We start from the raw sequence: 25,535 nt of genomic DNA on the forward strand, positions 1-25,535 counted from the left end.
TCACCCTGGGCCTCCCCCAGAGGCCTCCGGGAGCCTGTGGCCCCGCCTGCCCACCGCCCGAGGTCACTGGGAGGGAGGCTGGGGCTCCGGCCCCACCGGGAGCCCCCCGCCCCCCTACCCTGCACCTGCCTGGCCGACTGGGGCTCATCTCCTTTGAGTTTTCTCGCTCTCTCTTTCTCTCTCATGTCGTTTTTTTGCAAGAAGTTTCCTTTCGGTATGATGATGAGACACAATATTTTCATTCAAACAGCCATTGAATAAAATATTGTTTGTGCCCCTCCCCTTCCCCTCCCCCTTTTCGTTTGTTTTTGTGTTTGTGTTGTTTTTGTTTTCCTCGCTTTCTCTCTTGGTGGACTGTCCCAGTGCCAATCAGCAAACTGAAGGGCAAGTATATTCAGAACCAGTGCACCCTCCTCTCCCCACCCCACCCCCTGTCCTCACGGTCCTGCTTGCCCCCCTCCCTGCCCAGGACCAGCCAAACCCCTGCTCTCCAGGGCTCCCCGCCAGCATCCCCTGGGCTCCTCTAGTTCTTGCCTTTCCTTTGATCCCTAAACCTCTGTTAGAGCCAGCAGCCCTTTCCCCTGGGCCCTGCCTGCAGAGTGGTCTCCAGCGTGTTCTAAGAGCTCAGACCCTATCCTTATCTTCCTGGTTCCCTCTGGGCAGGCCTCTGCTCCCCTCCTCCATTTTGTCTGTCCCTCCAAGACAACTCAACAGTGGGGAGAGGGCTACATGCCTGTCTGCCACCTCCCACCCAGCAGGGCAGGGGGCCTGAGATGTAGGAGGTAGATCAGTCCTCAGGGGGCTTATGTGAGACTTCCTCAGGGAGAGACTTTCTCCTCTGACCTCTCCAGTTTGTCTCCAGAAGCCCTCCCAGGGGGAGACAAAAGGCTTCGGAAGCCCCACACCCTGACCCTGGGGCAGAGGCTCAGGCTTGGGCAACAGCCAGGCCACCAGGAGACAAAGGCAGACAGGGCGCTGGCCGAGGTGCTGAAGTCCCTGTGCCTGGTGACTTTGCTGAGGCCTATGGTCCAGCCCTGCCCTGGGGTGTAGACTGCTCCTGGTGTGAGAGGTCAGGTATGGGGAAGGTGTTCCCCTGGGAAATACAGGCTGACTTGGTGTCCCAAGTCTGGCTGGGAACAGAAGGGACCCCCAAGGGCCAGCAGAGGAGCTTAGAGGGAATCAGGTTGGGGGTGAAGAAAAAGCTTCTGACATTCAGAGGTACTTAAGCCAGGGAGTTCAGGGAAAAGGTAGGCAGAGAATTCACAGGCCCCAGCAAAGAACAAGAATACTGAGAGAGGTCAGCACACAAGGGTCTCTGCCTCTGGTGCATGGACAGGCCCTCACACCTAGGCATGGGGCATGGAGAGCCATGGGGAGATGTCCTGTCCCCAGCCCCCAAGGAGAAGTAGGGCCTCCCCAAGAAGCCCTCATGGCCCTGTCCAGCCTAGTCCAGCAAAGGGGATCCCGCTGCCCCCACTGGTCTGGGTGGAGGTGGAGGACGTGCCCTGCTCCCACTCGCTTGAGTTGTCTTTTCTGCCCTCCCACACCCTTTCCAGGGACCCCAGCAATGCAGGGCCCTGATAACAATGACAACCATAGCATAGTCTCCCTTCCTACTCCCGCACCTCTTTTTCTTTCTCCTCCTCCTCCTCTCCCCACCCCTACCCCTCCCTGTCGGCTTGTGTCCAAACCCTGCCTCACAGTCCTATCAGAAAGCAACAGTCCAACCAGTGACTGCCCAGCGCCTTAAGACACCCCAAGTCCAGAATCTTGCAGTGCCTTGTGGGAGTATTCTGGATCAGGGAGGACCCTGCTTCTACAACAGTAAAGCCCTGGGGTAATGGAGAGATCAGAATCTGGATGAAAGGATGTGGAGGTGCATTGCCCAGCGTGTCAGAGCAGAGGACTACCTCCCAGACACGGACCAGCGAGGTGGCCAGTCCCGCTGGGTAGGGAGAAACCCCAGAGGAGCCCTAGTAGCCACATCCCCAGATTCACTCACAGACCCACACAGGGACCCTTGTACACGTATACATGTGCTTACACACTCATGCAAACACACATACATACCTGCTCTCACATGTACATACACGCTCATACGTAAATGCTCACTCTCATACACATAGAGGCCCAATGGATGGGTCCCTCAACAGCATCCCATGCGTTCTCTGGAGCCCCCAGTTCCTCCCTTGCTGCACTGAGACCAGACAAGTCCTCAGAAGGAAAGACCAGACCCAGCCCTTCTTCCCCACCTGCGCTCAGGCCCCCAGCCCAAGAAGGCAGGTGTTCAGGTTCAAGAAGCACTTCTGTGCCCTCCCAGCTCGCAGACGTCCTCCCACAATATGGGAACATTCCAGGATCTCCCTTCACCCAACCTTCTAACCCAGGGAAGACCGCTGGACCCCCCACAATGCACTGCAGCTCACCGCCAGCTGCCCACACCGTCTCTGGTTGGACTGTCTGTGCCCGTGAGAGACCCCCTCAGTTTGGCCATGTTGATGCCTGACACAGAACAAAAGCGAGACCTACCAAAATGCAAACAGCTACAGCAAAGAGAGAGAAAAATCCGCAGCCAAAAGCCAATTCCCCTTCCTCAAAGTCTCTTTGGAGGCAAAGGAAGCTCAGCATGCGGTTTTTTTTCCATTATGGATGTGATCAGAGCGAGACTGGCGCCTCCCCCAGACCATGCATATATATAGCAGTGTGTGTATATATATGTGTGTGTGTGTGTCCGTGTATATGTGCTATACAGCCGTATGGAAGCATATACAGCCACGCCAAGGGACTCACTGCCGACAGAGGACCAGGCCTGGGCAACATATTGGCTATAACTGCCCTCCTCCTGCGATGCTGTAGTCTCCACAGGCCCTCCACCCCTCCCCGCCTGCCCCTTCTCTCTGGCTCGAACTTGAACATGGAAGTGGCGGGTTTCCTCTTTGCTGGTGTCTCCCTCCCTCCAGCCGCCCTCTTCCCTCTCCCTCCAGCCCCGTCAGCTCTGAACCCCTGGCCTCCCACCTCCCCAGCCCCCGCCGGATAACCCCCCGTTTCTGTTGCAGATTTTGAGTTCCTGCTCCCCAGCAGCTTTGAGTCTGAAGGACATGTTTTCATTGCTCCCAGGTAGCTTGCGTGTGGCCTTGCTGAGGTGTCCCCACCCTCCCAACCCGACCTCCCTGGCCCCGCCTCCTGCACTGCTGCCTGGAGCTGTGTGTGTCTGTGTCCTGTGCAGTGTCCCCCCGCCACGCATAGCCCCGTATGTGCGGCCGTGTGCATATCCGGGCCATGTCGCCGCACCAGGCAGCACTGGCCAGCTGCCCACAGCTTCGGCTCCCACCAGGCCTCGGGCGGGAGGGCTCTGGACTCTCCGCTGACCTTCCCTGCCCCCCCGCAGGCCACCAGGAAAGAGCCCTTTCCGCCCTGAGCCGGCTGTCCGCAGCACGCCCCTCACCGGGCAGCTGCTGCTCTGGTTTGTGGTGCCCTCCCCCACAATCCCACCCCGCACCCGTCCTCGTCTGTGTCAGTCAGTGTTTGTGTGGGTGTGGGGACCGAGCCAGCCAGAGCCCCTGTTGACAGCATCCCGTCTAGGTGTGATGGCTCACTGAGGACCAGCGGGGAGGGACAGGGCAGAGGGGACAGGGCTGTGAAGAGCTGCTCTGGCAAGTAAAGGATCAGGGCCCAGCACAGGCCTGGACCTGGAACCATCCCTGGCCTGCACCCTCGTGTGCACACCCTCTGCCTGTTGGCCCACATCTGAGCAGACCACTGGGCCCCCGGGTGGTGAAGCCCTCCCCTGGGGCCTGGGCTTTGCATGAGCGCAGGTGGGTGCAACTGACAGAGACCCATGGGCACTCCCGGGCACCACACGGGGGCTCTGGACACTCCTAATCTCCATGTGTGTGCACGTGTGTGCATGCACCCACCAAGTTCGCTGTGACTCTGTAGATGTGTGTTTGTATTCGTGAGTCCTTGTGTACATTTGTAAGAGTCCGAGTGTAAATGTGGGGTGGCTGTGTGCACTGGTGACAGTGGGAATGTGCAAAGGCCTGTGTGTGGCCCACAGGACCCCGAGGGAGCTCTGAGGGCAGGGACCATGTTTGTTTTTGTCCTCTCTGTATCTTTGGCACAGGAGAGCTCAATAAATATATGCTGGGTGAGTGTACATGTATACTGGCGGTGGGAGCGGGGATTGCAGGTGACTTGTATCCCAAGCACAGCTGTGTGGGTGTCACTCTGACTGTATCAGGTGTGTCCTCCACACACATAAGTGCAGGCTGTGTGCTGCACAAAGGCCCTGGAAGTAGGTGTGGACTGGGACCCAGCCCCAGGTGCTGTCACAAAGCTGTGTGCCCTTGCACAGCCTCAGGAAGCAGAACATTTTAACAATTCCCACAGGACTTCCCTGGTGGTCCAGTGGTTAAGAATCTGCCTGCCAGTGCAAGAGACACGGGTTCTATCCCTGGTCCCGGAGGATTTCACATGCCACGGAGCAACTAAGCCCATGCACCACAGCTACTGGGCCTGTGCTCTAGAGTCCGGGAGCCCCAACTCCTGAGCTCACGTGCCCTAGAGCCCTTGCTCTGCAACAAGAAAAACCACTGCAATGAGAAGCCCATGCACCGCAACTTGATAAATGCCCACACAGCGACAAAGACCCAGCAGAGCCAAAAAAAAAAGCTCCCACAAAGTTGCTGCCATGCAGGCCAGAAGGGAGGTTCCTGGTGGCAGGGGTGTGGATGAGGAATTAGGAATGATAGCTCCATCTACCAGGGTAGAAGGACTGCTCGCCGAGACTTCCTGGGGAGCAGAACCCCAAGCAGATCTCCCCACTCCCCACAACCCCCATGTTCTTTGGACCCAGAGTCTGAACCCAGTAGGGCCTTGAGAAAGTGAGACGTTTGGCCTGTCCACCTCTAGGGGAAGAACAGTCTGGGCAGAGGGAATAGCCAATCTAAGGACCCATGTGTTCCCGCCAATTTCCTGAACCCCTCTGTAGTACTGTGAAAACAAACTAAGGCTCGGGGAGCCTGAGCAAGTTGCCCAAAGGTACGGAGCCAAAGAAGCAGCAGGACGAAGTCTTAGACTGACTAAGCCGTTGCTGGAATTCCGCCACTGTGGTCATCATGGGCATTTCCTGGGGCCTCCCAGGTGTTCCGTGTGGCTCCAGCTACACAGGAGACGGGGGAGCCTCCGCAGGGCCATGCCAGAAAGGAGAACCTGCTTGGGTACAGGGTGCAGACCCTCATTCTCTTCTTCTTCCACCCAAGAGGGTCAGCTCCTCCCCATTCAGACCTGGTAATCTGCCAGGCATATATAGTTGCTGCAGCCTGTGAGAATACACATGCCCCTCCCAAAGGCCTGGGCTTCTCGGCAAAGGGCCAGGCAGGCCTATTGGGAGGCCTCAACCCTGTTGCCCTCTACAGCTCCCCAAAGCCCACTCTTCTTGCCCCTCCCCACCCCCAGAGAGTATTGCAAGGACCTGAATGCCTCAGACAACAACACCGAGTTCCTGAAAAACTTCATTGAGCTCATGGAGAAAGTGACTCCAGACTCCAAACAGTGTGAGTGCCTGGTGGGGCGGCTGGGTCTGGGCAGCACCCAGGCAGCAAAAAGGGGCAGCCCAGAGGAACCCAGACACTGGGCAGGTGTGGAAACACGCAGACCCAAGCCGAGGGCAGGTCCTGGGAAAGCTTGGAGCTTTGGGGGTAGCGGGGAGAGTGGGCAGGGATCCACAAGAAAATACTCCCTCCCTATTGGCTGATTCATGTTGATATTTGGCAGAAAACAACAAAATTCTGTACAGCAATTACCCTTCAATTAAAAAAAAAAAAAAAAAAAAGATACTTCCTCCACCCAACCCTCCTGTTCCAGGCAACAACTTCCTCCTGCACAACCTGATCCTGGACACAGGCATCACACAGCAGCTGGTGGAGCGCGTGTGGCGGGACCAGGATCTCAACACGTAGGCACCACCCAGCCTGTGGGGGCAGGAGGCTGGGATGGGCCCAGGAGCCCTGCCCTGCAGAAGGCAGGGCTGTGACCTCAACTCCCTGCTGCCCCCAGGTACAGCCTTCTGGCCGTGTTTGCCGCCACCGACGGTGGCATCACTCGAGTGTTCCCCAACAAGTAAGTGACCCGCCCTGCTACCTGACATCCTGCCCCTGCCTGGGACCCTGCCTCTCTGGCTCCTTGCCTCTGCTGAGACCACTGCCTTCACGAGTCTCCCCGCTTCCACCAACCTCTGCCTGTCTTGTGTGACCAGGGCAGCTGAAGACTGGACAGAGAACCCCGAGCCCTTCAACGCCAGCTTCTACCGCCGCAGCCTGGACAACCACGGCTATGTCTTCAAGCCCCCCCAGCAGGATGGTGAGTGTCCATCCTGTCCAGGTGCTGTCCAGGTGCACGGCAGCAGGCGGGAAGCTGAGGCTGGGGCAGGTAAAAGGGAAGGCTAGGTTGTGCCAACCTGGAGGAGGGCATGGCTACCCACTCCAGTATTCTCAGAGAATCCCCATGGACAGAGGAGCCTGGCAGGCTGCAGTCCATGGGGTCGAAAAGAGTTGGACATGACTGAGCGACTAAGCACAGCACAGCACAGGCTGTGCCAAACACTCTGCTGGGTGCTGGGTGCTTAGGCTGAGATCATCTCCGGCTCGGGCTCCTAGGCTCACAGAGCCCAGCACAGAGTGGTCAGCGTGGCTGCCAGCCCCTACTCCTGACCACCCCACCCCACCCACCCCCAGCCCTGTTAAGGCCTCTGGAGCTGGAGAATGACACGGTGGGCATCCTTGTCAGCACAGCTGTGGAGCTCAGCCTGGGTGGACGTACGCTGAGGCCAGCAGGTGAATACCCAGGGTGGAGGTGGGGAAAGACACTGGGCAGTGTGCTGCCCAGGCAGGTGGGCATTGATGGCCCCCTTGCTCTCCCCCATAGTGGTAGGCGTTAAGCTGGACCTAGAGGCCTGGGCTGAGAAGTTCAAGGTGCTAGCCAGCAACCGTACCCACCAGGACCAGCCTCAGAAGGTATTTGCTCAAGGATGAGGGCAGTAAGACCAGAAGTACCCATTCTGGAGTCCCCAGGAACCCTTCCCAGTCCTCCCACTCAGAGTGGCTCTGGTGCCTATGGGGAGGCAAGGGACCCCGACATGTAAAGGGTGATGGGAGGGGAAAAACTGGTGGGCACTTACGGTCCTTGCTCTCTGCCCAGCAGTGTGGCCCCAACAGCCACTGTGAGATGGACTGCGAGGTTAACAATGAGGTGCGTGTGCCCTGAACTCTTGCTTACCCCACTCCTAGACACCTTAGTCCCAACTGCAACTCCTAGCCCATCCCTTAGCCAATGGGTCTCAACATCCCACCCTGACTTCACAGCTTTGCCAGAACTGGGGGGAATGGTGCCCCCTCCACTGAACCACTGCACTACCAGGGTCTGGGGAGGAAGGGCTGGGCCAGAGCCCCTCCCCACCTTCCTCCCCCTTCCCCACCTCTCAGGACCTGCTCTGTGTCCTCATTGATGATGGGGGATTCCTGGTGCTGTCAAACCAGAACCATCAGTGGGACCAGGTGAGGGTCAGGAAGAGGGTGGAAGGAGAAGGTATGGGTTTGGGACTTCTGGGGGTATGGCACTGCCAGGCCTGTGACTCCCACTCCTTCCCGGCATCCCCAGGTGGGCAGGTTTTTCAGTGAAGTGGATGCCAACCTGATGCTGGCACTCTACAATAACTCCTTCTACACCCGAAAGGAGTCCTACGACTATCAGGCGGCCTGTGCCCCCTTACCCCCGGGCAACCTGGGTGCTGCACCCCGGGGCATCTTTGTGGTGAGCCTCAGCAATACCTGGCCTGGAGATGGGGGGACTGGGATACCTGCCCACAGAGGATCCCCCCACCTCTAATGAGCAAGCTGGGGGTGACCTGGGTTCCTGGTCAGCAGTAGGAGCCCACACCACTCTTCCCCACTGCAGCCCACCATTGCAGATTTCCTTAACCTAGCCTGGTGGACGTCTGCTGCAGCCTGGTGAGTTCCTGGGATAATTGGGAGAGGGAGGGTGCTCCCTGGCCAGGAAGGCTGGAGAGCAACGGGGCAGGGTAAGGCCTCTGCTGACCACTCCCACTCGGTGACCCATGCCCTGCAGGTCTTTGTTCCAGCAACTTCTCTATGGTCTCATCTACCACAGCTGGTTCCAGGCAGGTAGGTTGGGCTTTAGAGGCCCCTCCTCAAAACCCTTCCCCAACCTGAACCCAACTCCAAAGGGAGGGCAGGGCTTATGGCTGAGCCAGGCTCTGGGTGTAGGGGTGGGGCTGAGGCGCTCTGGGCCCTCGCAGACCCCGCGGAGGCCGAGGGGAACCCCGAGGTGCGCGAGAGCAGTTGCGTCATGAAACAGACCCAGTACTACTTCGGCTCGGTGAACGCCTCCTACAACGCCATCATCGACTGCGGAAACTGCTCCAGGTGCGCGCGAGGCGTGGCCAAAGGGGCGGGAAGGGGCGAAGGGGGCGGGGCGAACCTCAGTGCCCCTGCCCTTCTGTGCTGCCTCCAGGCTCTTCCACGCGCAGAGACTGATCAACACCAACCTTCTCTTCGTGGTGGCCGAGAAGCCGCTGTGCAGCCAGTGTGAAGCCGGCCGGCTACTGCAGAAAGAGACACACTGTATCCTGCCCGCGCCGCCCCCCGCCGCCCGCCCCCTTCCACCCCCGCGCGCCCCCTCCGTGCCGCCGCCTCCTTGACTCCCCACCCATGCCCAGCGGACGGCCCGGAGCAGTGTGAACTGGTGCAGAGACCGCGATACCGGAGAGGCCCACACATCTGTTTCGACTACAACGCCACGGTAAGGAGCGGGGGAGGGCAGCTTTGACCCGCAGCTCCCGCTCTCCCCAGGGCTAGTGCGGCCCTGCCACGCCCCCTGCCCATCCCCGCCCGGGCCGACCGGCTGCTCCCTCTTTTCCCAACAGGAAGATACCTCAGACTGTGGCCGCGGAGCCTCCTTCCCCCCGTCGTTGGGCGTCCTGGTGTCCCTCCAGCTGCTGCTCCTCCTGGGCCTGCCTCCCCGGCCACAGCCTCAAGTCCATGCCCACCCCTCTCGCCGACTCTGAGTGTCCCTCCCCCTAGCAGGCCTCCCCGCCGTTCCCTGCTCCCCTGCCCTCCACTCCCCGCCTTAGAGCCTTGCCCCCTTCCTCAATGAAGGAACTGAGCGCTCCTGGCCCCCAGAATCTGCGCCTTGGGGTGGGGGTGGGGGGAGCCGAAGGAGGACGCTGCAGGTCTCTGGCCCCCAAGCCACGTCTCGCTGCTGAACTGTCAAAGTGTCCCCAGACCTCTCATTCCCACTGGACTCACCAACTCCTGAGGGCTGGGCCAGGGAGGCCACAGTACTGGTGCCAAACCAGGCCTCCACTGCCCGCCCTGCCCTGAGGCTCCCTTTGTGTGGGAGACCTAGGCCTTGCCCCACCTGGACTCCTCTAACCTGGCCCTTCTGCCCCACCCAGGACTAAATCTGGATTCCCGGGGAATAATAGAGGAAATGGTGATGGGCAGTTTGAGGCCTGTGCATCCCAGCTTAAGTCCTGGCAGGAGAGCCCCCAGTGAACTCCTGCCTCTCTCAGGCCTACAGCCATCCCTCCCCAAGCCCTGCAGGTAGCAGGACAGTGACAGTGACACTGGCTAAGACACAACCCCATACACAACTGGAGCCCTGAGGGCAGAAACTGGACTCATGTTAGACATACCCAGGAGGACACACACACAAACACAGACACACACACCATGGAGTGGGGTGAGGGTAGGGGCTCACAAAGCCTTACACAGGGTGAGGGGTTGGTGGGAGGGTCGGCACATGCAGGCTCCATCTGCTCGCCGTCAGCCTCTAATCTAACCTGTAACCCAGCTGGTCCTCTGTCTCTAAAGCTGAATGTCAAACAGTGCCAAATGCTGTGGCAAAGGGGGAAGATCCCTCTGTCCCAACTTTGCCGCCAGTGTCCCCTAAATGCCCGTGACCCTGCCAGGTGCTCATTGTAACCATTTCTCACTAGTGTCAGGCCCCCAGGGGGACCACATGCCACTGCCTGCACCCCTCAGCAGAGGAACTCTCACCAGACATCGCCCTTTGCCTTAGCGGCGGTGACTTGATCACTCCTAGCTGGATCATCCCACCCCCAATCTGGCCCTTACACACTCAGGCCTATCTCCCTCTCACACACACACACTCCCTGGCCAAACTGCTCCTCCCTGAACACACACTTGCACATATGCACACACATATACACACTCTGTGCACACACAGGCTGGGCCTGGGAACATCTCTTCACACCGTTCATTCTGGTCATTTCCCCCAAAGGCATCCCAGCCTGGGGACTATTGGGGTACTGAAGGCAGGGGGATGTGGCCATGGGGCTCAGATGGACTGGGAGGAGGGGGGAGGGTGATGCATTAATTAATGGCTCCGTTAATTAATGTCACGTTGCTTGTCGCTTTCTCAGTGTGTGTGTATGTATGGTCCATGCCTGCTGCTGGTGCCAGGGTGGGCACCCATGCTGTACACCCAGCCTAGACGCCAGCCATGTCTTGTGGGGGCGTGTGTGTAACTGTAGTGTAGTCAGGTGCTCAATGGAGAATATAAAAATAAAAAAGAATCAAACATATACAGAAAAATTAATATATATTTTAAGTTTAAAAAACAGAAAAGCAGACAAAACAATCCCCATCAGGTAGTTGTCCAACCCCCAGCTGGGTCTGATCCTTCTCATCACCCACCTGACCTGGCTGTCCCCTCACCTCGGGCTCGGGGGATCTGTGGGGGACTGGGGGGCCATTTCCTTTTATCTGCCCTTTTTTTTGGTTGTTCTATTTTGTACAGACAAGTTGGAAAAACAACAGCGACAAAAAAGTCAAGAAACTTTGTAAAATACTGTGTGTGTGATTCCTTGTAAAATATTTTCAAATGGTTTATTACAGAAGATCAGTTATTAAATAATGTTCATATTTTCACTTCAAATGGTTCCCATACACTGTGTCTGCCTGGAGTGAGGATTGGGTGGCTTGAAGATAGGTGGCCCTGACCATTTACCACTCAGTTGGGAGCGAAGCCATACCAATCCAGGTCTCTGGTGGGTGGAAGGCATGATGCTTCCCAGGTCTCCTAAGTGCCAGATCCTTGACATCCTTTGTCTTCTATAATCATCTCAAAAGCCTTCAGGAAAAACTGTCTTAAAAGTTTCCCAGAGGCTCAGGGCCAAGACCATGGAAGAAAGAAGATGGAGATGAGATGCAAGCTTCTGGCCAATGGGATCAGACCAGGGCCTAGTAAGGAGGTCCTCCACGTGGAATGAAGAGTGAATACCCGGTCCAAGTTCATGACCTGGTGCTGGAGGGCCACTATTGCTGTCTGGAGGAGGCCAAGTTCTGCCCGCCCCCTGCAAGCATTATGGCGGCTCCTTCCCAGCCCAGAGGAGGCCTGGGCCTCTCTGGCCACTGCTGCTCACACTGGAACACAACTCTGAATCCTTTTCACCAAATCCTCTCAGGCCTCCCTCTGGCAAGCCCTACACCCTTGTCCATTTTAATCCTAACTCTTAATAGTGAACCCTATTGTGTGACCTTTGTGTTCAAGGGGAAAGACAACCACCAGTGCAGAGATTTCCCACTGACACTTACTGTACACATTCCATACTCTACACTCACCCAGCTGAGTCCTCACCACAACCTTAAGAGTTAGATACCAGTTTATTTCCATACTTCTGGTGAGCAAATTGAGACAGGAGAAATCCTTTCTCCCAGATGCAAGAAACCACCAAAGGTTTCTGAGATGAGGTGGACTGTGGCTGAGGAACCTCAGATGCTAAATAAATGAAAGGGGGCATTTGAGGCGTTAGTGAAGACACCTTTCCTCACCCTCCACAATGGTTGGCCACATAGCAAAGACTAGCAGTCCCTGAGACCCCTCCCACGCTCTGCAACAGCCCCAGAGGTCCTGAGTTAGATCTGCCATGTAAAATACAGAACATCCAATCTGACTGGGATTTCAGATAATCAACTAGCATTTTTTAGTATGTTCCCAACATTGCATGGGACATAACTATAAAAATTGGAGTCACACGTATCCTGAAAAAAAATTGTTTATCTGAAATTCAAATCTCATTGGTCTGTATTTTGATTTGCTAAATCTGGCAACTCTACCCCGGCGTGGCATCCAGTGGGAACCCAGACCCCAAAGTTAAGGCATAGCAACACCTGTGATTTGGAAGGCTATGCACGCGTCAGCAATTGTACTGCTGGCGGAAAGGAAGGGATTCTGCACTTTAAAAATGTACTTTGTTACATAATTATTTTAATTATATGCACATTTATAAAATTCAGTTTTGCACAGATGGCTTCATGTGGCTGCTTGAAGCCACCACTGCAGTGAGGTGGAGGTCCAAGGCCAGTCTGACCCAAGTTTGTGTGGAGAGACCTCTCCATCAGGATCATCCATTGACTGGGTGAGGAAGAGTCTTTGAGATAGGTCTGGCCTCACCCCTTTTGGGGCTGGAGACCGGAGTTCAAGTATGGGCTCCACCTCACTTGCACACAAGGGCAGCCTGGGCAACACACTCGCTGAGCACCCAGGGTGGACTGCATTTTACACCCCAGTCCCCTTGGATCCTCACGGTAGTTCCCGTCATCATCTCCATTCAACGGTCCATGAAACTGAGTTTCAATAAAGTTCGGGAATTTGGCCAATGCCACACATCCGTCAAATGACAGAGCAAGAATTCCAACCTGGCTCAGGCATACACCAGACCATGGAAGTTCCAGGAGTTCGCGACCGCTGGACCATCGAACATTCTTACTCGCACACCTGCCTACAAGGACACACCCACTCAGATGTACCGGCAGACATGGAGCCACGCCTCCCGGGAAATTCAGAAAGTGCGTGGCCTGCAGCTGTGCAGCCGCCGGTTCTCGCCGCTCTCCAGAGGTCGTTCGCCCTCCCCCCACGTCTGGAGAACCGGCGGAAACGGTCCTGAGCACTACAACTCCCAAGCACACCCACCTCTCCTGGCGCACAGCCTCCTGGGACTAGTTCTACCCAGAACCCAGATCTCCGCAGGTCCCAGTGTGGCCGAGGACTTCATGTCCCAGCATGCCGCGGAGCCGCAAGGCCGACGCTCAGAGGGCTTCCTGCCGCCGCCCGGGGCGCGCAGGCGCAGCGCCCTGTTTGTCGGCGCCTGAGAAGGGAGGAGGTACTGTCGAAACCGAGACCGAGGCCGAGGCGGAGCTGACCAGACTTGACTCCGGCCCAGAACTAGCCTCCGTGCCGCGCGGACCGTAAGAGGCCCCAGAGTGGATGGAGGAGATCGAGCCCTGAGATCACCGCCAGCCCGGTCGGCGCTGTGGCCACACAGGGCGGGCGGGCAGGCGGTGGTGTCTAAGCTGCTCAGGGCCTTTCCTCAGATCCCCGTCGAGGGGCCTAGGCACCGGCCCCGCGACCGACCAGGCCCGGCTCTGCCCTTTGGGACCGGAGTCGACCCGACCGGAAGTAGAAGCCTTCACCGGGGCCATAGGCCAGTGACTAGGTCGGGCCCGGGCCTCCCGTCGGGGCCGGACTGGGAAGAGGCCCCGGGGAGGCCCCTAGCCCACTAAACCCTTCCTTCAGGCCAACGCCCGCCAGGAAGATGCAGCGCGCCCTACCGGGCGCCCGCCAACACTTGGGGGCCATTCTGTCCAGCGCCAGCGTGGTGGTGAAGGCTCTGTGCGCGGCGGTACTATTTCTGTATCTGCTGTCCTTCGCCGTGGACACGGGCTGCCTGGCGGTCACCCCAGGCTACCTCTTTCCGCCCAACTTCTGGATCTGGACCCTGGCTACCCATGGGTTGATGGAACAGCATGTGTGGGATGTGGCCATCAGCCTGGCCACGGTAGTGGTAGCTGGACGTTTGCTGGAGCCCCTCTGGGGGGCCTTGGAGCTGCTCATCTTCTTCTCAGTGGTGAACGTGTCTGTGGGGCTGCTGGGGGCCTTCGCCTACCTCCTCACCTACATGGCTTCCTTCAACTTGGTCTACCTTTTCACTGTCCGCATCCACGGCGCCCTCGGCTTCCTAGGTGGTGTCCTGGTGGCACTCAAGCAAACCATGGGGGACTGTGTGGTCCTGCGAGTGCCCCAGGTGCGTGTCAGTGTGGTGCCCATGCTGCTGTTGGGGCTGCTGCTGCTGCTGCGGCTGGCCACACTGCTCCAGAGCCCGGCACTGGCCTCCTATGGCTTTGGGCTGATCTCCAGTTGGGTGTATCTTCGTTTCTACCAGCGCCATAGCCGAGGCCGAGGGGACATGGCCGACCACTTTGCTTTCGCCACCTTCTTCCCCGAGATCCTGCAGCCTGTGGTGGGCCTGCTGGCAAACCTGGTGCATGGCCTCCTGGTGAAAGTAAAGATATGCCAGAAGACAGTGAAGCGCTATGACGTGGGCGCCCCATCCTCCATTACCATCAGCCTCCCAGGCACAGACCCTCAGGACGCAGAGCGGAGAAGGTACTGTGGAATCTTCCAAAACCTTGTTGAGCTAGGAGAATCTTACAGATCAGGTCACATTCCATCTTTTGAGGTGCTTGCTTGCTGTATGTAGGCTGGCAGCTGTATGTAGGTTTACAGTAAGATGTTGGGGGCAGACTCAGAGAAAATCCAGTTTGTGGCCTTGATCTCAACACTTCGGTATCTGGGCTACATACAGTGCTTTCCAAAATTAGGGAGTAAAAGTTGTCTTTCTCACCCAGGGTGCTTAAGTTTCAAGAAACGCCCTGCTTCCTTTTGAACTGTGTGAGGGCTAGTGGAGAGCCAGGTACACATAACCCTGGCCTCGTCTCAGAATCTTGGCATGCTAGACACTGGTCCCATGGGAGCCAGAAGCAACCCGCTGGTCCTTTTTCCCCTGTGAGAGATGGACAGGGAAGGAGACCTGGGATCCTTATGAGGTGGTTGGGGCCACCCCAGTTTCCAAGTGCTGGACTCCACCCTCTTCCTGGGCCTTAAATTCAGATGCCGTGCTTCTCTGCAGCTTATTTATTAACAGGGAAGCCTGGGGTATAACGACTTAGACGACCACTGGCCCACATACACCGACTCTGGCAGGCGTGTGTCACCAAACCCATGGGACAGCCACGTGACCCACCAAGGGAGCCTGCTGACCACACCAGGGAATGGAGACAGCCTTTTCATTATCTGTAAACCAAGCCATCTGCACCATCAGGAGTCTCAGCTGAAGTACTCACTTAATGCACCTTGGCCAGGGCAAGACAGATCTTTTTTTAATCCATCTCTTTCTCTCTCTCCCAGGTCTATGGACTCACCAGAGTGGTCACAGCTCTGTTTCCAACACTATTGTTGAGTGGTTTTTGTTTTTTTTATGCAATTACTTGAATTGTGAAATCTAGAGCAGGTTCTGTTCCAATTTTGTGCATTTGTCAAAGGCTTCTGCTTTTGTGCACCCATGAGATGAGTTCTTAGCAGGCAACTTTACAAATTCAGTTGGACTTGTTCCGGTGCCTCCTCTCCACTGGGGCTTTGGCGTGAGGGACACACGCGTCTCCTGAAGGAGTTTCCAACTAGAGAAGCCAGAGTACTGTGGTCCAAGGTGCTACGTGTTAGTGCACGTGGCGTGCCACAGAGCTTGACTGTGGGCCTTACTTTGTGTCTCCGTGGCTAACCAATCCTAGAGACCGAGTTCTTTATTAATCTTTAACCTTAACTGGTGGAGGAGATGCAGCCAGAAGGGCCGGGCCTAGTGGAAACTGAACTGTCCTTAGAGATGTTCAGGTGATCCCAGGCCACAGTGATGGTCCCTCCTCTAGTGAGAAATCTTGGATTGCTGGGTTGGCTGGACATTCGAAAAACCTTCACAGCCCCAAGAAACTGGACAGTTGGAGGCATGTTGGGGTAGTGGTGTCAGGAAGGGGGTTCCTGGCATAGCCTTGTGGCTGTTACCTTGCTTGGGGATAGGGGTCACTCTACCAAGCAGTTTGATCTCTTGCTGCATGCCACACTCCCTGCCCCAAAGAGGCAGTAATAGTGGGAGGCAGGGTTTCCCATCTTTGACCCTGTGACAGAGTGATGGGCATGCCACTACCTCTCTACCTCGGCAGGTTTTCAACAGAATTGGGAAGGCAGCATCCAGAATGGGAGCTTGGGTAGCAGAGGGAAGGACTGTCCTGTCTGTGCCAACTTGCCATGATGCCAGGCTGAAGGACAGGGTGGAAGTATGCTGGGGCTTTGTATGCCTGTCTTCTTGTTGCTCCTCCTGTCATGTCCCCTGGCATGGTGGAGATTTTGGTTTTCTTCTGGAACATGGAAGGCTATATAGGTCTCCCATGCTGGTGGCAGAGTTGAAAGCATCAGGGGTCCACAGTGACCACTATGAGGAATATTAGCTGGCAGCATGAGCAGCCTACCTCCTGGTGGGCAGGGTCCCAGGTCCTCGTATATACCTTCTTCTAGCGAACTTCCCCACTTCCCTTGAAGGTGGGGTCTCCAGGGGTCTGCCCAGTGGAAACAGGCCTGGCCTGTGCCCTACCCACATGGGCTGTTTTTTCTTCCTCTCTTCCCGCTAGGAAACTATGTGTTCCTGCTCTAACCCAGGTCTTGGTAGTGTTGGGGGTTCTTCTGGGAAGGCCAATGCTAAGAGTCAGTTAGGAGGGGTGAGCTAACCCAAGTTGGCCCTGCTTTCCCAGGCTGACAGCCAAAGCAAGGGCTTAAGTTCCAAACCTCCCCACAAACCCTTGCCAGGGGGTTCACAACACTCCTGACAAGGAGACACAACACTCCTGACAAGGAGATGGGGAGAAGTTATGCCTTCAATGTGATGCTGGTGCCCAGCAGAAATTCATGCGTCCAGGGACTTGCCCTTCCACCATCTGCCCTGGGTCGCAGTTCTGTCTAGCCTTAGGCACCATCCTCAGAACCATGCCTGGGGGCAGCCCGGTGGGCACCCAGCATTCTCAGCCGGGAGGTGTCCGAACTATGGAGGGAGTGCTCTACAGCCTTTGGGGTCCTTATTTGGATGGCAGAGACAGCCTTAATCGGATCCCTGGGGAGCCCTGGGCCCCACAATGGGGAAGGAGAACACATAGGATTTTGAGAGGCATGTGAGCAGTAAGGCAAGTCAGTTTCCTGAGGGAAAGAATACAGGGCATGAGCCACGTTCAGACCCATAGTGACCTGTCATCTTTCCCCGGCCCCAGGCAACTGGCTCTGAAGGCCCTCAACGAGCGGTTGAAGCGAGTGGAGGACCAATCTGTCTGGCCCAGCATGGACGACGATGAAGAGGAGGCTGGGGCCAAGGTGGATAGCCCCATGCCGTCAGACAAGGCCCCCACACTCCCAGGGAAGGGGGCTGTCCCAGAATCCAGCTTGATCACCTTTGAGGCAGCTCCCCCGACGCTGTAACTCTAGACCACCTTGAGTGTAGCACGTCCTCTCCCAAGCCCCCTTTGACACCCTCTCAGCTACTCCAGGGCACTGACTGCTCTGAGGAGAGGGAAGAAGGCCTGCTGCGGGTTGCCACAGCCTTCTGCTCTTTCTCGCCAACACTACCCAGGACTCTTGCTACCTGGTTCCAGCTCCAGACAACCACTCTGCCAGGCATGGGACCTCTGAAGCATAGCCAGCCCAGGCCATCTGAGGTAAGACTGCACCTCAGCAGGCAGCCTCAGGCAAGCGGCTGCACGGACACTGGTGCATGGCTCCTGGGCCAACCCTCACACCTGACACTGGTTGCTGAGAGCCCTGAGCCAAGGCAAGGATTTGCCAAAAACATTCTGGGGGTCCAGCCAGTGCAGGAGCCAGCGCAGGGCTGCTGCACATCCCTGCCTGCCCCCAGAAAGACTGCGCTCATGTCAAGATTTCTGATTCCCCCTGCTGTGGCCATGGCTGCTTCCAGCCCAGAGCAGCCACAGCTCCCAGGTATTTTCTACAGGACCACTTGAGTGGGCAGCCAAGCCCTGCCTCGCAGTATCAATAAAGCAGTTCTTTGAGGTATGGCTCCTGGGCTCCGTTAGACCACCTTGTGCAGCCCCCTCGCCATGCTCAGCTGCGGATTAGACAGGGACCTCAGGTTCCAGGGCTCGGTCATGAAGGCTATTCCCGCTGGATAAAAACCCCATTGCCCTCATTTCTCCCTACCCCCTGTCACACTCTCCCCTGCCTCACCACCACATGTCCACTCAAGCAGCCTTCCCAGAGCTGTCACCTCAGACCCTTACTTATTGTCTCTGCCTGCACTACCTGGTCAGGGAGGCCCTGCCTGAAGATCTGATAACTAAGGGCCTCTCATCATAAGGAGTTGTTCTTACCCATGGTTCACTTTGAAGACAAGAGTGCTTGGTGTTTGGCACCTGTGGAGGCAGCCCATCCCCAGCTCCCATCCTGTCACTGCCCAGATTGGACCATCACAGTCGAAACTCCCAACACAGTGGGCACCTGGGGAAACTGAAAGGACACAGCCCCACCAATCACAGCTGCAGCTACAGCCCTAGGACCTGCTAGGGCCCCAGGGGGCGTAGGGCACTCAGCAGCCAGATCCCAGGGGCTGATGTCGCAGGAGAGCTTCAGCCCCTCCGTGAGCAGCCACGGACAGGTCCCCATCTTGCCCAGCTGCCCATTTGTTCCTGCTGATGGTATTAGCAAGAACTATCCCCACCTCTGGGCTATTCCTCCCATCCAGTCTTTTCAGTCTTTTTTTTTTTTTCTTTTTGACTGCACCTCGTGGCATATGCTTAGTTCCCCCACCAGGGATCAAATCTGCACCCCCTGCATTGGAAGCTCAGAGTCTTAATAACTGGACCATCGGGGAAGTCCCTTCAGTCTTTTTTTTCCACTTTATTGTACTTTCTTCTCTTCTGTAATTTCTGGACATACCAGCAAAGGCTGAGTTGCTGGGGGTGGGGGATAGTCTTGCAACCCCAACTTCATCCAGGCACATGATCCATAAACTCCTCTGGGCCGGTAGAGAAGGAAGGAAAGGGGAGGCACCGCAGCATGAGGAGCAAGTAACAGTGTCACACACAGGACTCTGGCTGCCCCAGGGCCTGAGGCATCCCATGAGCGAGCTGAGGGAGTCCAGGAGGCCTCAAACGTGGCTTCCACACTGAGGGGCAAATCCAGGCTTTCCCAAGGCTGGGAAGAGTTCACGGCTGGATCCTCTTGCGGTACAGGTAGGCGTTGCTCACCTGGTTCATAATGACCAAGCTGGTAATGACAGGGCAAAGCACAGCCAGGTACCAGACCCCACCGGTGACTGTGGCAGTGAACCAGAGTGAGCACATGCCCAACAAGAGGCTGGCACCCCCCAGAAGGTAGCCCACCAACCCCGAAGTGGCGTGATAGAGCTTAAGCTTGGCCAGGGGCCATCGAGGCAGCAATTTGGGGTAGAGCAGGCCCACCCCACCCGAGCACTGCAGCCCTGCCCACAGCACAGCTAGCAACCCTGCCCGCCCATGCCAAGTGGCCAGGTGGGCTTTGCCAAGCTGTTCCTTGTGGAGGATGACAAGGCCCAGGCCCAGCAATGCACACAGCAAGGCCAGCAGCTGCAGAACCCAGTGGCAACGCGCTCGGCCCTTCCGTGAAAGGGAGCGCAGCAATGAACTCTCAGGAGAGAACACCAGCAATGCCTCGGTCATCAGGAAAGAGAACTGTGAAGACAAAGATAGGACACTAAATGGGAGTGCTGCCAAGCAGAAGGGCAGAGTTTTAGATACAACCTAAGCTGCCCGCTAGTGTGGGCAGAGTGCCCTTTATTTTCTTCCCCACTGACTAGAGTATTTGCTGGGGCAAGAGTGGAAAACTATCTGGGACAGAACATGTGTTCTGAGTAACCACAAGAGGTACCTCTCCACACTTCTTCCTGGGTACTACTCTGAAATGTCATCTCTGCTGTGTTACCCAGCAAACAAGGTTTGAGATGGGGCAGTTATAAATGATTCACAAGCTTTGTTTTCCTGACAGGCCTGGATACAATTTCTTGGCAAGAGTTGTCCACATGGGTGCCCTGTTTCAGGGAATACTAGGCGCACCACTGTAAATTAAGGTGACAGGAGGCACAGGTACACCCAAATGCATATTAACCTTCTGGCCTGGAGGTGGCTAAAGCATCATTTTGTACTTAGACAAACCCATTTGCCCTGCATCTTGATTACCCTAGTTCAAGTCTCAGATATAAACTGTGGCAGGAGTTGGAGCCTACAGTTCCTCCAACCCCACATCCCACCCCTCCAAATAGATATTAAGTGTCCATTTACATTTAGAGGCCACTACAGTCTGGGGTGTTCATTGGAAGGATTGATGCTAAAGCTGAAACTCCAGTACTTGTGGCCACCTCATGCGAAGAGTTGACTCATTGGAAAAGACTGATGCTGGGAGGGATTGGGGGCAGGAGGAGAAGGGGACAACAGAGGATGAGATGGCTGGATGGTATCACCAACTCGATGCACATGAGTTTGGGTGAACTCCGGGAGTTGGTGATGGACAGGGAGGCCTGGTGTGCTGCAATTCATGGGGTCGCAAAGAGTCAGACATGACTGAGTGACTAAACTGAAGACCACCCCCAGAGCTGTACTTCCTCCCACCCCTAAGAGCTGGCCAGGTTCACTACTTACAGCCAAAGACATAAGCACAGGGTGCCAGGAGAAGAGACCTGGAATGAGAAGAGGAAGCCTCATGAGGCTCAAGCAAGAAGAACCCAGCCACACCAATCCCCACAAACTGAGGAAAATGAGCAGCCCATCACCCAAGGAGGTGCTGCCAAAATGCAAGCTCTCTCTTACCACAACAAGCTGACCCCATATCTATTCTCTCTTCCTGGATCCTCCCTGGATCAGAGGCCACCCTTCAACACTTCTCTCAGCCCTCCTTTCCCCCTGTACTTTGCAAGAGACAGCCAAGTGCAGCACCCAGACAAGAGAAGCCAGGTACTCTGTGGGGCCTGGCCAAGCTGGCAGAGCCCTCTCTCTCATCTACTCCACCCTGCTTATCCCTCCAGCACGGCATGTCCCTGAGCCAGCCAGGCCTTTCCCAAGAGTCAGACCCAAAGCTTCCTATTGCCCCTGCTCCCCAGGAAAAGTGACAGTTCCCAAAAGTCAGTAGCTATGCATTGTACTTACTGGAGCCAGGCCTGGCAAGTACAGCCACAAAGATGGTGAAGCCCAGGGCCACAAGGTGGGCAGCAGCCCCGGAGACAGTGCGCAGAGCTCGGTATATGTGTGACTCGGTCTCCACAGAAAGGGCCATGATCAATCAGGCCGGCTATAGTCTGAAAGCATAGCAGAGTGAGCAAGGGCCTCTGGTGCTTGCTGTCCACTCTTCTAACTGGAGCAAGGGTGGCGGAGCAGGAATGCCACTCTCTTCCAAAGAGTTAAGGTAGGAAGGGACAGCATTAAGGCAGGGCCCAGAAATAGTCGCGGGCTGGTGGCCTGTCAGCCTGTATCCGCATCTGAATTGGCACAGATCACTGGTCCACCTTCCAGGTAAGTTACGCAAGGCCGTGTAATAGACTACAAATCCCAGAGTGCATCACGCCGTCGCAGGACGGGAGCGCCTGCTGGAGGGGCGTGAAGCACTACGGGAACTGTAGTTCCCGGTTGCGTCGAAATTACAGCCTCAATCTCTTTGCGCACACCCTTCCCACGTGCAGCTGGCTTACTGCTTCTACACGCCAGGGATTCGCCTGCCTCACCCGCAGCGCCGACCCGAGGAGGTGGTTCGGTCCCGAACAAGTGGGATTCTTCGGGCGCTAGCCGCGCGCCCTGCCGCTCCGCCGCCTAACTTCCGGGTGCGACGCCTACCCACCCGGGACTTCCTGGACTGTTCTCCGCAGCCACACGGCTGAGTTGCGCTGCGCAGGCGCTGTTGAGCAGATGGCTTCGCGGGTGTTACCAGTGCGCAGGCGTGTCTGACCTGGCGGCCCAAGCCTCTGGTCTGTTTCTGACAGGTGCTCCCAGGAATAGAGGCCCCAGCTACAGACCCCGGCCCCACTAGCGCCATGGGCAGCAGCTGCCGCATCGAATGCATATTCTTCAGCGAGTTTCACCCTACGCTGGGACCCAAGATCACCTATCAGGTGCTATCCGGGCTCGCGGGACAATGGGGGATAGAGGGACGCTCCAGGGAGTTCAGTCAGTTGGCTGGAAGCGATGGAACCCAGTGCCCCGTGTTGCACGCAGGCACGCCGCTCCCTCGTTCGCGGGGAATCGTGAACCACAAGTATATTCAAACCCAGTCCCGAGCTCCCGGTGTGGCAAAGCAAACAAACATCACATAGGCAGTGATTGTGGAAAATGGGGCTGTGTGGGCCCAAGGGAGGTGCCAGGTCCTATGAGAGGTGTGAGTGGTGATCCACTAGTGTCCCTGCATGCATAGAAATTTAGGTGTGGGAGGAGTGTGCCAGGTGGAGGGAACAGCATATGCAGAAGCCAGGAGGTAGGTGAAAACATAATGTGTGTGTGGAAACAAAGTTGGAGTAGGCCTGGGTGGATGGGAGAGAGGAGAAACCCTGGAGAAGAGAGCTTAGGTCTTGAAGGTCACCCTGTGTACTCTGCCTAGTCTCTGTACTAGGTCCTCTAAGGGGTTTTTTGTCACTCCCTTCCACAGGTCCCTGAGGACTTCATCTCCCGGGAGCTGTTTGACACCGTCCAGGTGTACATCATCACCAAGCCAGAGCTGCAGAACAAGCTCATCACTGTGTGAGCCCCTAGCTGGGGAGTGGGCAGGGCTCCCAAGGAGGCGTGGACAGACCTGGGGACAGGAGGAGATTGATTTTGTTCCTACCTGTTCCCCTCGTCCAGCACAGCCATGGAGAAGAAACTGATAGGCTGCCCCGTGTGCATCGAGCACAAGAAGTATAGCCGCAATGCCCTGCTGTTCAACTTAGGCTTTGTGTGTGACGCCCAAGCCAAGACCTGTGCCCTTGAGCCCATCGTCAAAAAGCTGGCTGGCTACCTGACCACACTGGAGGTCTGCACACAATGGGCTTGCATGGATGGGCAGGCAGAATTAGGGAAGTTGTTCGCGTGTCTCCAAAGCCCTCCAGACCTGGGAACCTGTGAGGGAGGGTGCCAGCCAAGGGTCCTGGGGTGTGCCAACCATGCTGTCCATGCCCCATCCAGCTAGAGAGCAGCTTCGTGTCCACGGAGGAGAGCAAGCAGAAGTTGGTGCCCATCATGACCATCCTGCTGGAGGAGTTAAATGCCTCAGGCCGGTGCACTCTGCCCATCGGTATGGCCTGGCCTCTACAAGGACAGCAGAGGGGTCGAGGAGGGATGGGAAAGTGGTAGAGGAAGGTGGGCCCAGTCAAGGACAAGACAAATTGGCGGCTAGGAAATAGCCATGAGCTTGGCTGACGATGTCCAGGGTCCAGTGGATGATGGGGTTGGGGAGGGGGAGGCCAGTAGAGTTCTCTGGCTCTGCTCCCTGAACATGTTTCTTCCCCTGAATGGACCTCAGTCTCTTGCTCCATAAAAGGAGGAGATTGATCCTACCCGGAGCCACCTGTCTGCCTCAAGGGTGGCTGGGAGGACTGCCTGGTAATTGAGGGCCTCTTGGAAGAGTTGGCACTGAGGATATGGGTGGGATCCCCTGCAGATGAATCCAACACCATCCACTTGAAGGTGATTGAGCAGAGGCCTGACCCCCCTGTGGCCCAGGAGTATGATGTGCCTGTCTTTACCAAAGACAAGGAGGATTTCTTCAACTCACAGTGGGACCTCACCACACAGCAGGTGCGCTCACCACCCCGGCCATCATGACCTGTGGCTGGCCTCAGCCCTGGCCTCATCCCACTTCTACTGAACCTGTTCTTCCCTGCCCAGATCCTGCCCTACATTGACGGTTTCCGCCACGTCCAGAAGATCTCAGCCGAGGCAGACGTGGAGCTCAACTTGGTGCGCATTGCCATCCAGAACCTGCTGTGAGTGGGGAACAGTGACACCCGGGACAGGTTTACCTGTCAGGAGGAGCCCAGGGACCCTGAGTGTAGGTGCTGGGAAGGCATGGCCCTCAGAAGCTGAGCACTACTGTTTCCCCCAGGTACTATGGCGTTGTGACACTGGTGTCCATCCTCCAGGTAGGTGAGTCTGGGGTCTGAATAAGTGGAGACTGGATCATGTGACTGGGCCCAACTGGGGCTGTGTCAGACTTCCAAGCCCCTTACTCAAGCCCCTGTGCCGCCTACTACCCTCCAGTACTCCAATGTGTACTGCCCGACACCTAAAGTCCAGGACCTGGTGGACGACAAGTCCCTGCAGGAGGCGTGTCTATCCTATGTGACCAAGGAAGGTATTGTCAGGCCCTGGGGGAGGCCATCTCCGGGAGGGCAGGGCCACCTGGAGAGCTGACCCTTGATGCCTGCAGGGCACAAGAGGGCCAGTCTCCGGGATGTATTCCAGTTGTACTGCAGCCTGAGCCCTGGAACTACTGTGAGAGATCTCATTGGCCGCCACCCCCAACAGCTGCAGCACGTTGATGAACGGTCAGAGGGGGGCTCCTTGAAGCATGAGAGGTTTGCCTGAGGGGAGGTACATTCTCTCTGTCTCTCTGGAACTCTGGGTCAGAGAGAAAGCAGGAGACACCTAGTGAGCAGAATCACATGGCACTGCTAATCCAGGAAGGCTTCCTGGAGGTGATGGGTTTTGGAGACCAGTCTGGTCATGGAAACAAAACCGGAGGGGAGACTGGCCTGGCTAGAAGGAAGCCTCGCCCAGAGCATCACCTCTTTCTTCCTTGACACTCATCCCAGGAAGCTGATCCAGTTTGGGCTTATGAAGAACCTCATCCGGCGACTACAGAAGTATCCTGTGCGGGTGTCTCGGGATGAGCGGAGCCACCCTGCCAGGCTATACACAGGCTGCCACAGCTACGATGAGATCTGTTGCAAGACAGGTAGAAGCAGGCAGGACCGCTGAGGTGGGGTCAGGGCAGCGTGGCCAACCCCCTCAAGGCTCCTGACCTCACCTCCACCACACCATACAGGCATGAGCTACCAAGAGCTGGATGAACGGCTGGAAAACGACCCCAACATCATCATCTGCTGGAAGTGAGGCTGGTGGCGGTTGGACAAGGCACGCAGCTATGGCTACTCTCTTCTGCTAAGCCCTGCCTGGTGCATGAGGACTAGACCAGAAAACTAGTCCATACTGTCCTAAGGTTGACCCTCATTTCTGTAAATAAAGTCATCCGTTTCAACCTACGTTTATTGAAGACTACCTCTGAGCCAGCCACCAGAGAGGAGTAGTGAATGAAATACCCCTAGTCCTGGCATCCTGGAGCGCCATCTGGTGGGCAGAACCGACAATGGGCCTGTAAAAGTGCCCACTAATTATAAACTGAAATAATCAGCCAGAAAGAAACAATCAGAAAGCTGAGATGAAAAGTGAATTGGGATAGGAGCTGAGACTGCTCTGTATTAGGTGGGCAAGGAAGGCCTAGCTGAACTAGTGTAAACCAAACCCTGAAGAAGGAAGAATACACCAGGCAGAGGTAACAGGTGCAAAAGCCCTGAATCAAAATCTGCTTTGGGATATGTGAGGAAGCCAAGGGAA

The 25,535-nt window shown here is 56.5% G+C and overlaps 4 protein-coding genes across 8 annotated transcripts in view; 3 read left to right on the top strand and 1 right to left on the bottom strand.

Moving 5' to 3' along the window:
- The window catches only part of CACNA2D2 (calcium voltage-gated channel auxiliary subunit alpha2delta 2), a 140,552-nt gene extending 129,501 nt beyond the window's left edge, over window positions 1-11,051 (top strand). The window contains exons 23-38 of one of the 4 annotated variants that reach the window (XM_070359390.1): window positions 3,057-3,117; window positions 5,458-5,555; window positions 5,866-5,956; window positions 6,058-6,120; window positions 6,257-6,360; window positions 6,735-6,833; window positions 6,925-7,013; window positions 7,198-7,248; window positions 7,482-7,553; window positions 7,657-7,809; window positions 7,954-8,006; window positions 8,125-8,180; window positions 8,315-8,441; window positions 8,530-8,639; window positions 8,735-8,817; window positions 8,942-11,051. In XM_070359390.1, the coding sequence (XP_070215491.1) occupies window positions 3,057-3,117; window positions 5,458-5,555; window positions 5,866-5,956; window positions 6,058-6,120; window positions 6,257-6,360; window positions 6,735-6,833; window positions 6,925-7,013; window positions 7,198-7,248; window positions 7,482-7,553; window positions 7,657-7,809; window positions 7,954-8,006; window positions 8,125-8,180; window positions 8,315-8,441; window positions 8,530-8,639; window positions 8,735-8,817; window positions 8,942-9,082 (1,451 nt within the window). In that variant the 3' untranslated portion in view covers window positions 9,083-11,051. Of the gene's footprint in view, window positions 1-3,056; window positions 3,118-5,457; window positions 5,556-5,865; window positions 5,957-6,057; window positions 6,121-6,256; window positions 6,361-6,734; window positions 6,834-6,924; window positions 7,014-7,197; window positions 7,249-7,481; window positions 7,554-7,656; window positions 7,810-7,953; window positions 8,007-8,124; window positions 8,181-8,314; window positions 8,442-8,529; window positions 8,640-8,727; window positions 8,818-8,941 lie in introns of all 4 variants that reach the window. The other 3 variants (XM_070359388.1, XM_070359391.1, XM_070359389.1) reach the window with 3 other exon arrangements.
- A 2,109-nt stretch (window positions 11,052-13,160) lies between these two features.
- On the top strand, window positions 13,161-17,985 carry TMEM115 (transmembrane protein 115). Its single transcript, XM_014476905.2, has 2 exons — window positions 13,161-14,487; window positions 17,190-17,985. Exons 1-2 carry the CDS (start codon window positions 13,637-13,639, stop codon window positions 17,392-17,394), a joined length of 1,056 nt encoding a protein of 351 aa, XP_014332391.2. The 5' UTR covers window positions 13,161-13,636; the 3' UTR covers window positions 17,395-17,985.
- A 963-nt stretch (window positions 17,986-18,948) lies between these two features.
- On the bottom strand, window positions 18,949-21,829 carry CYB561D2 (cytochrome b561 family member D2). Of its 2 annotated transcripts, none has more exons than XM_005891461.3 (4): window positions 21,677-21,829; window positions 21,105-21,253; window positions 20,601-20,638; window positions 18,949-19,637 (listed from the first exon to the last, which is right to left on the bottom strand). In XM_005891461.3, the coding sequence occupies exons 2-4, from the start codon at window positions 21,229-21,231 to the stop codon at window positions 19,134-19,136; spliced, it is 669 nt and encodes a 222-aa protein (XP_005891523.1). In that variant the 5' UTR covers window positions 21,232-21,253; window positions 21,677-21,829; the 3' UTR covers window positions 18,949-19,133. The 2 variants fall into 2 exon arrangements, with proteins under 2 accessions (XP_005891523.1, XP_070216471.1); XM_070360370.1 differs by having other exon boundaries at window positions 21,644-21,781.
- A 17-nt stretch (window positions 21,830-21,846) lies between these two features.
- Window positions 21,847-25,183, top strand: NPRL2 (NPR2 like, GATOR1 complex subunit). The gene is made up of 11 exons (XM_014476906.2): window positions 21,847-22,060; window positions 22,591-22,682; window positions 22,785-22,953; window positions 23,106-23,214; window positions 23,581-23,717; window positions 23,808-23,905; window positions 24,025-24,061; window positions 24,180-24,273; window positions 24,349-24,466; window positions 24,734-24,876; window positions 24,967-25,183. Exons 1-11 carry the CDS (start codon window positions 21,983-21,985, stop codon window positions 25,032-25,034), a joined length of 1,143 nt encoding a protein of 380 aa, XP_014332392.1. The 5' UTR covers window positions 21,847-21,982; the 3' UTR covers window positions 25,035-25,183.
- Window positions 25,184-25,535: the final 352 nt, after the last annotated feature.

Source organism: Bos mutus, chromosome 22 (assembly GCF_027580195.1).
Source record: "Bos mutus isolate GX-2022 chromosome 22, NWIPB_WYAK_1.1, whole genome shotgun sequence".
In the NCBI taxonomy this organism is placed as follows: domain Eukaryota; kingdom Metazoa; phylum Chordata; class Mammalia; order Artiodactyla; family Bovidae; genus Bos; species Bos mutus.

What these genes read in the sequence shown, in the direction of transcription:
- TMEM115 (XM_014476905.2), top strand. Translation starts at nt 13,637, where the DNA reads ATGCAGCGCGCCCTACCGGGCGCCCGCCAACACTTGGGGGCCATTCTG. An exon ending in CAGGACGCAGAGCGGAGAAG is followed by an intron (nt 14,488 to 17,189) that starts GTACTGTGGAAT and finishes CCCCGGCCCCAG; the next exon opens with GCAACTGGCTCTGAAGGCCC.
- CYB561D2 (XM_005891461.3), bottom strand. Translation starts at nt 21,231, where the DNA reads ATGGCCCTTTCTGTGGAGACCGAGTCACACATATACCGAGCTCTGCGC. An exon ending in ACTTGCCAGGCCTGGCTCCA is followed by an intron (nt 20,639 to 21,104) that starts GTAAGTACAATG and finishes TTCTCATTCCAG; the next exon opens with GTCTCTTCTCCTGGCACCCT. An exon ending in CTGTGCTTATGTCTTTGGCT is followed by an intron (nt 19,638 to 20,600) that starts GTAAGTAGTGAA and finishes TTGTCTTCACAG; the next exon opens with TTCTCTTTCCTGATGACCGA.
- NPRL2 (XM_014476906.2), top strand. Translation starts at nt 21,983, where the DNA reads ATGGGCAGCAGCTGCCGCATCGAATGCATATTCTTCAGCGAGTTTCAC. An exon ending in GCTACCTGACCACACTGGAG is followed by an intron (nt 22,954 to 23,105) that starts GTCTGCACACAA and finishes TGCCCCATCCAG; the next exon opens with CTAGAGAGCAGCTTCGTGTC. An exon ending in CACTGGTGTCCATCCTCCAG is followed by an intron (nt 24,062 to 24,179) that starts GTAGGTGAGTCT and finishes ACTACCCTCCAG; the next exon opens with TACTCCAATGTGTACTGCCC.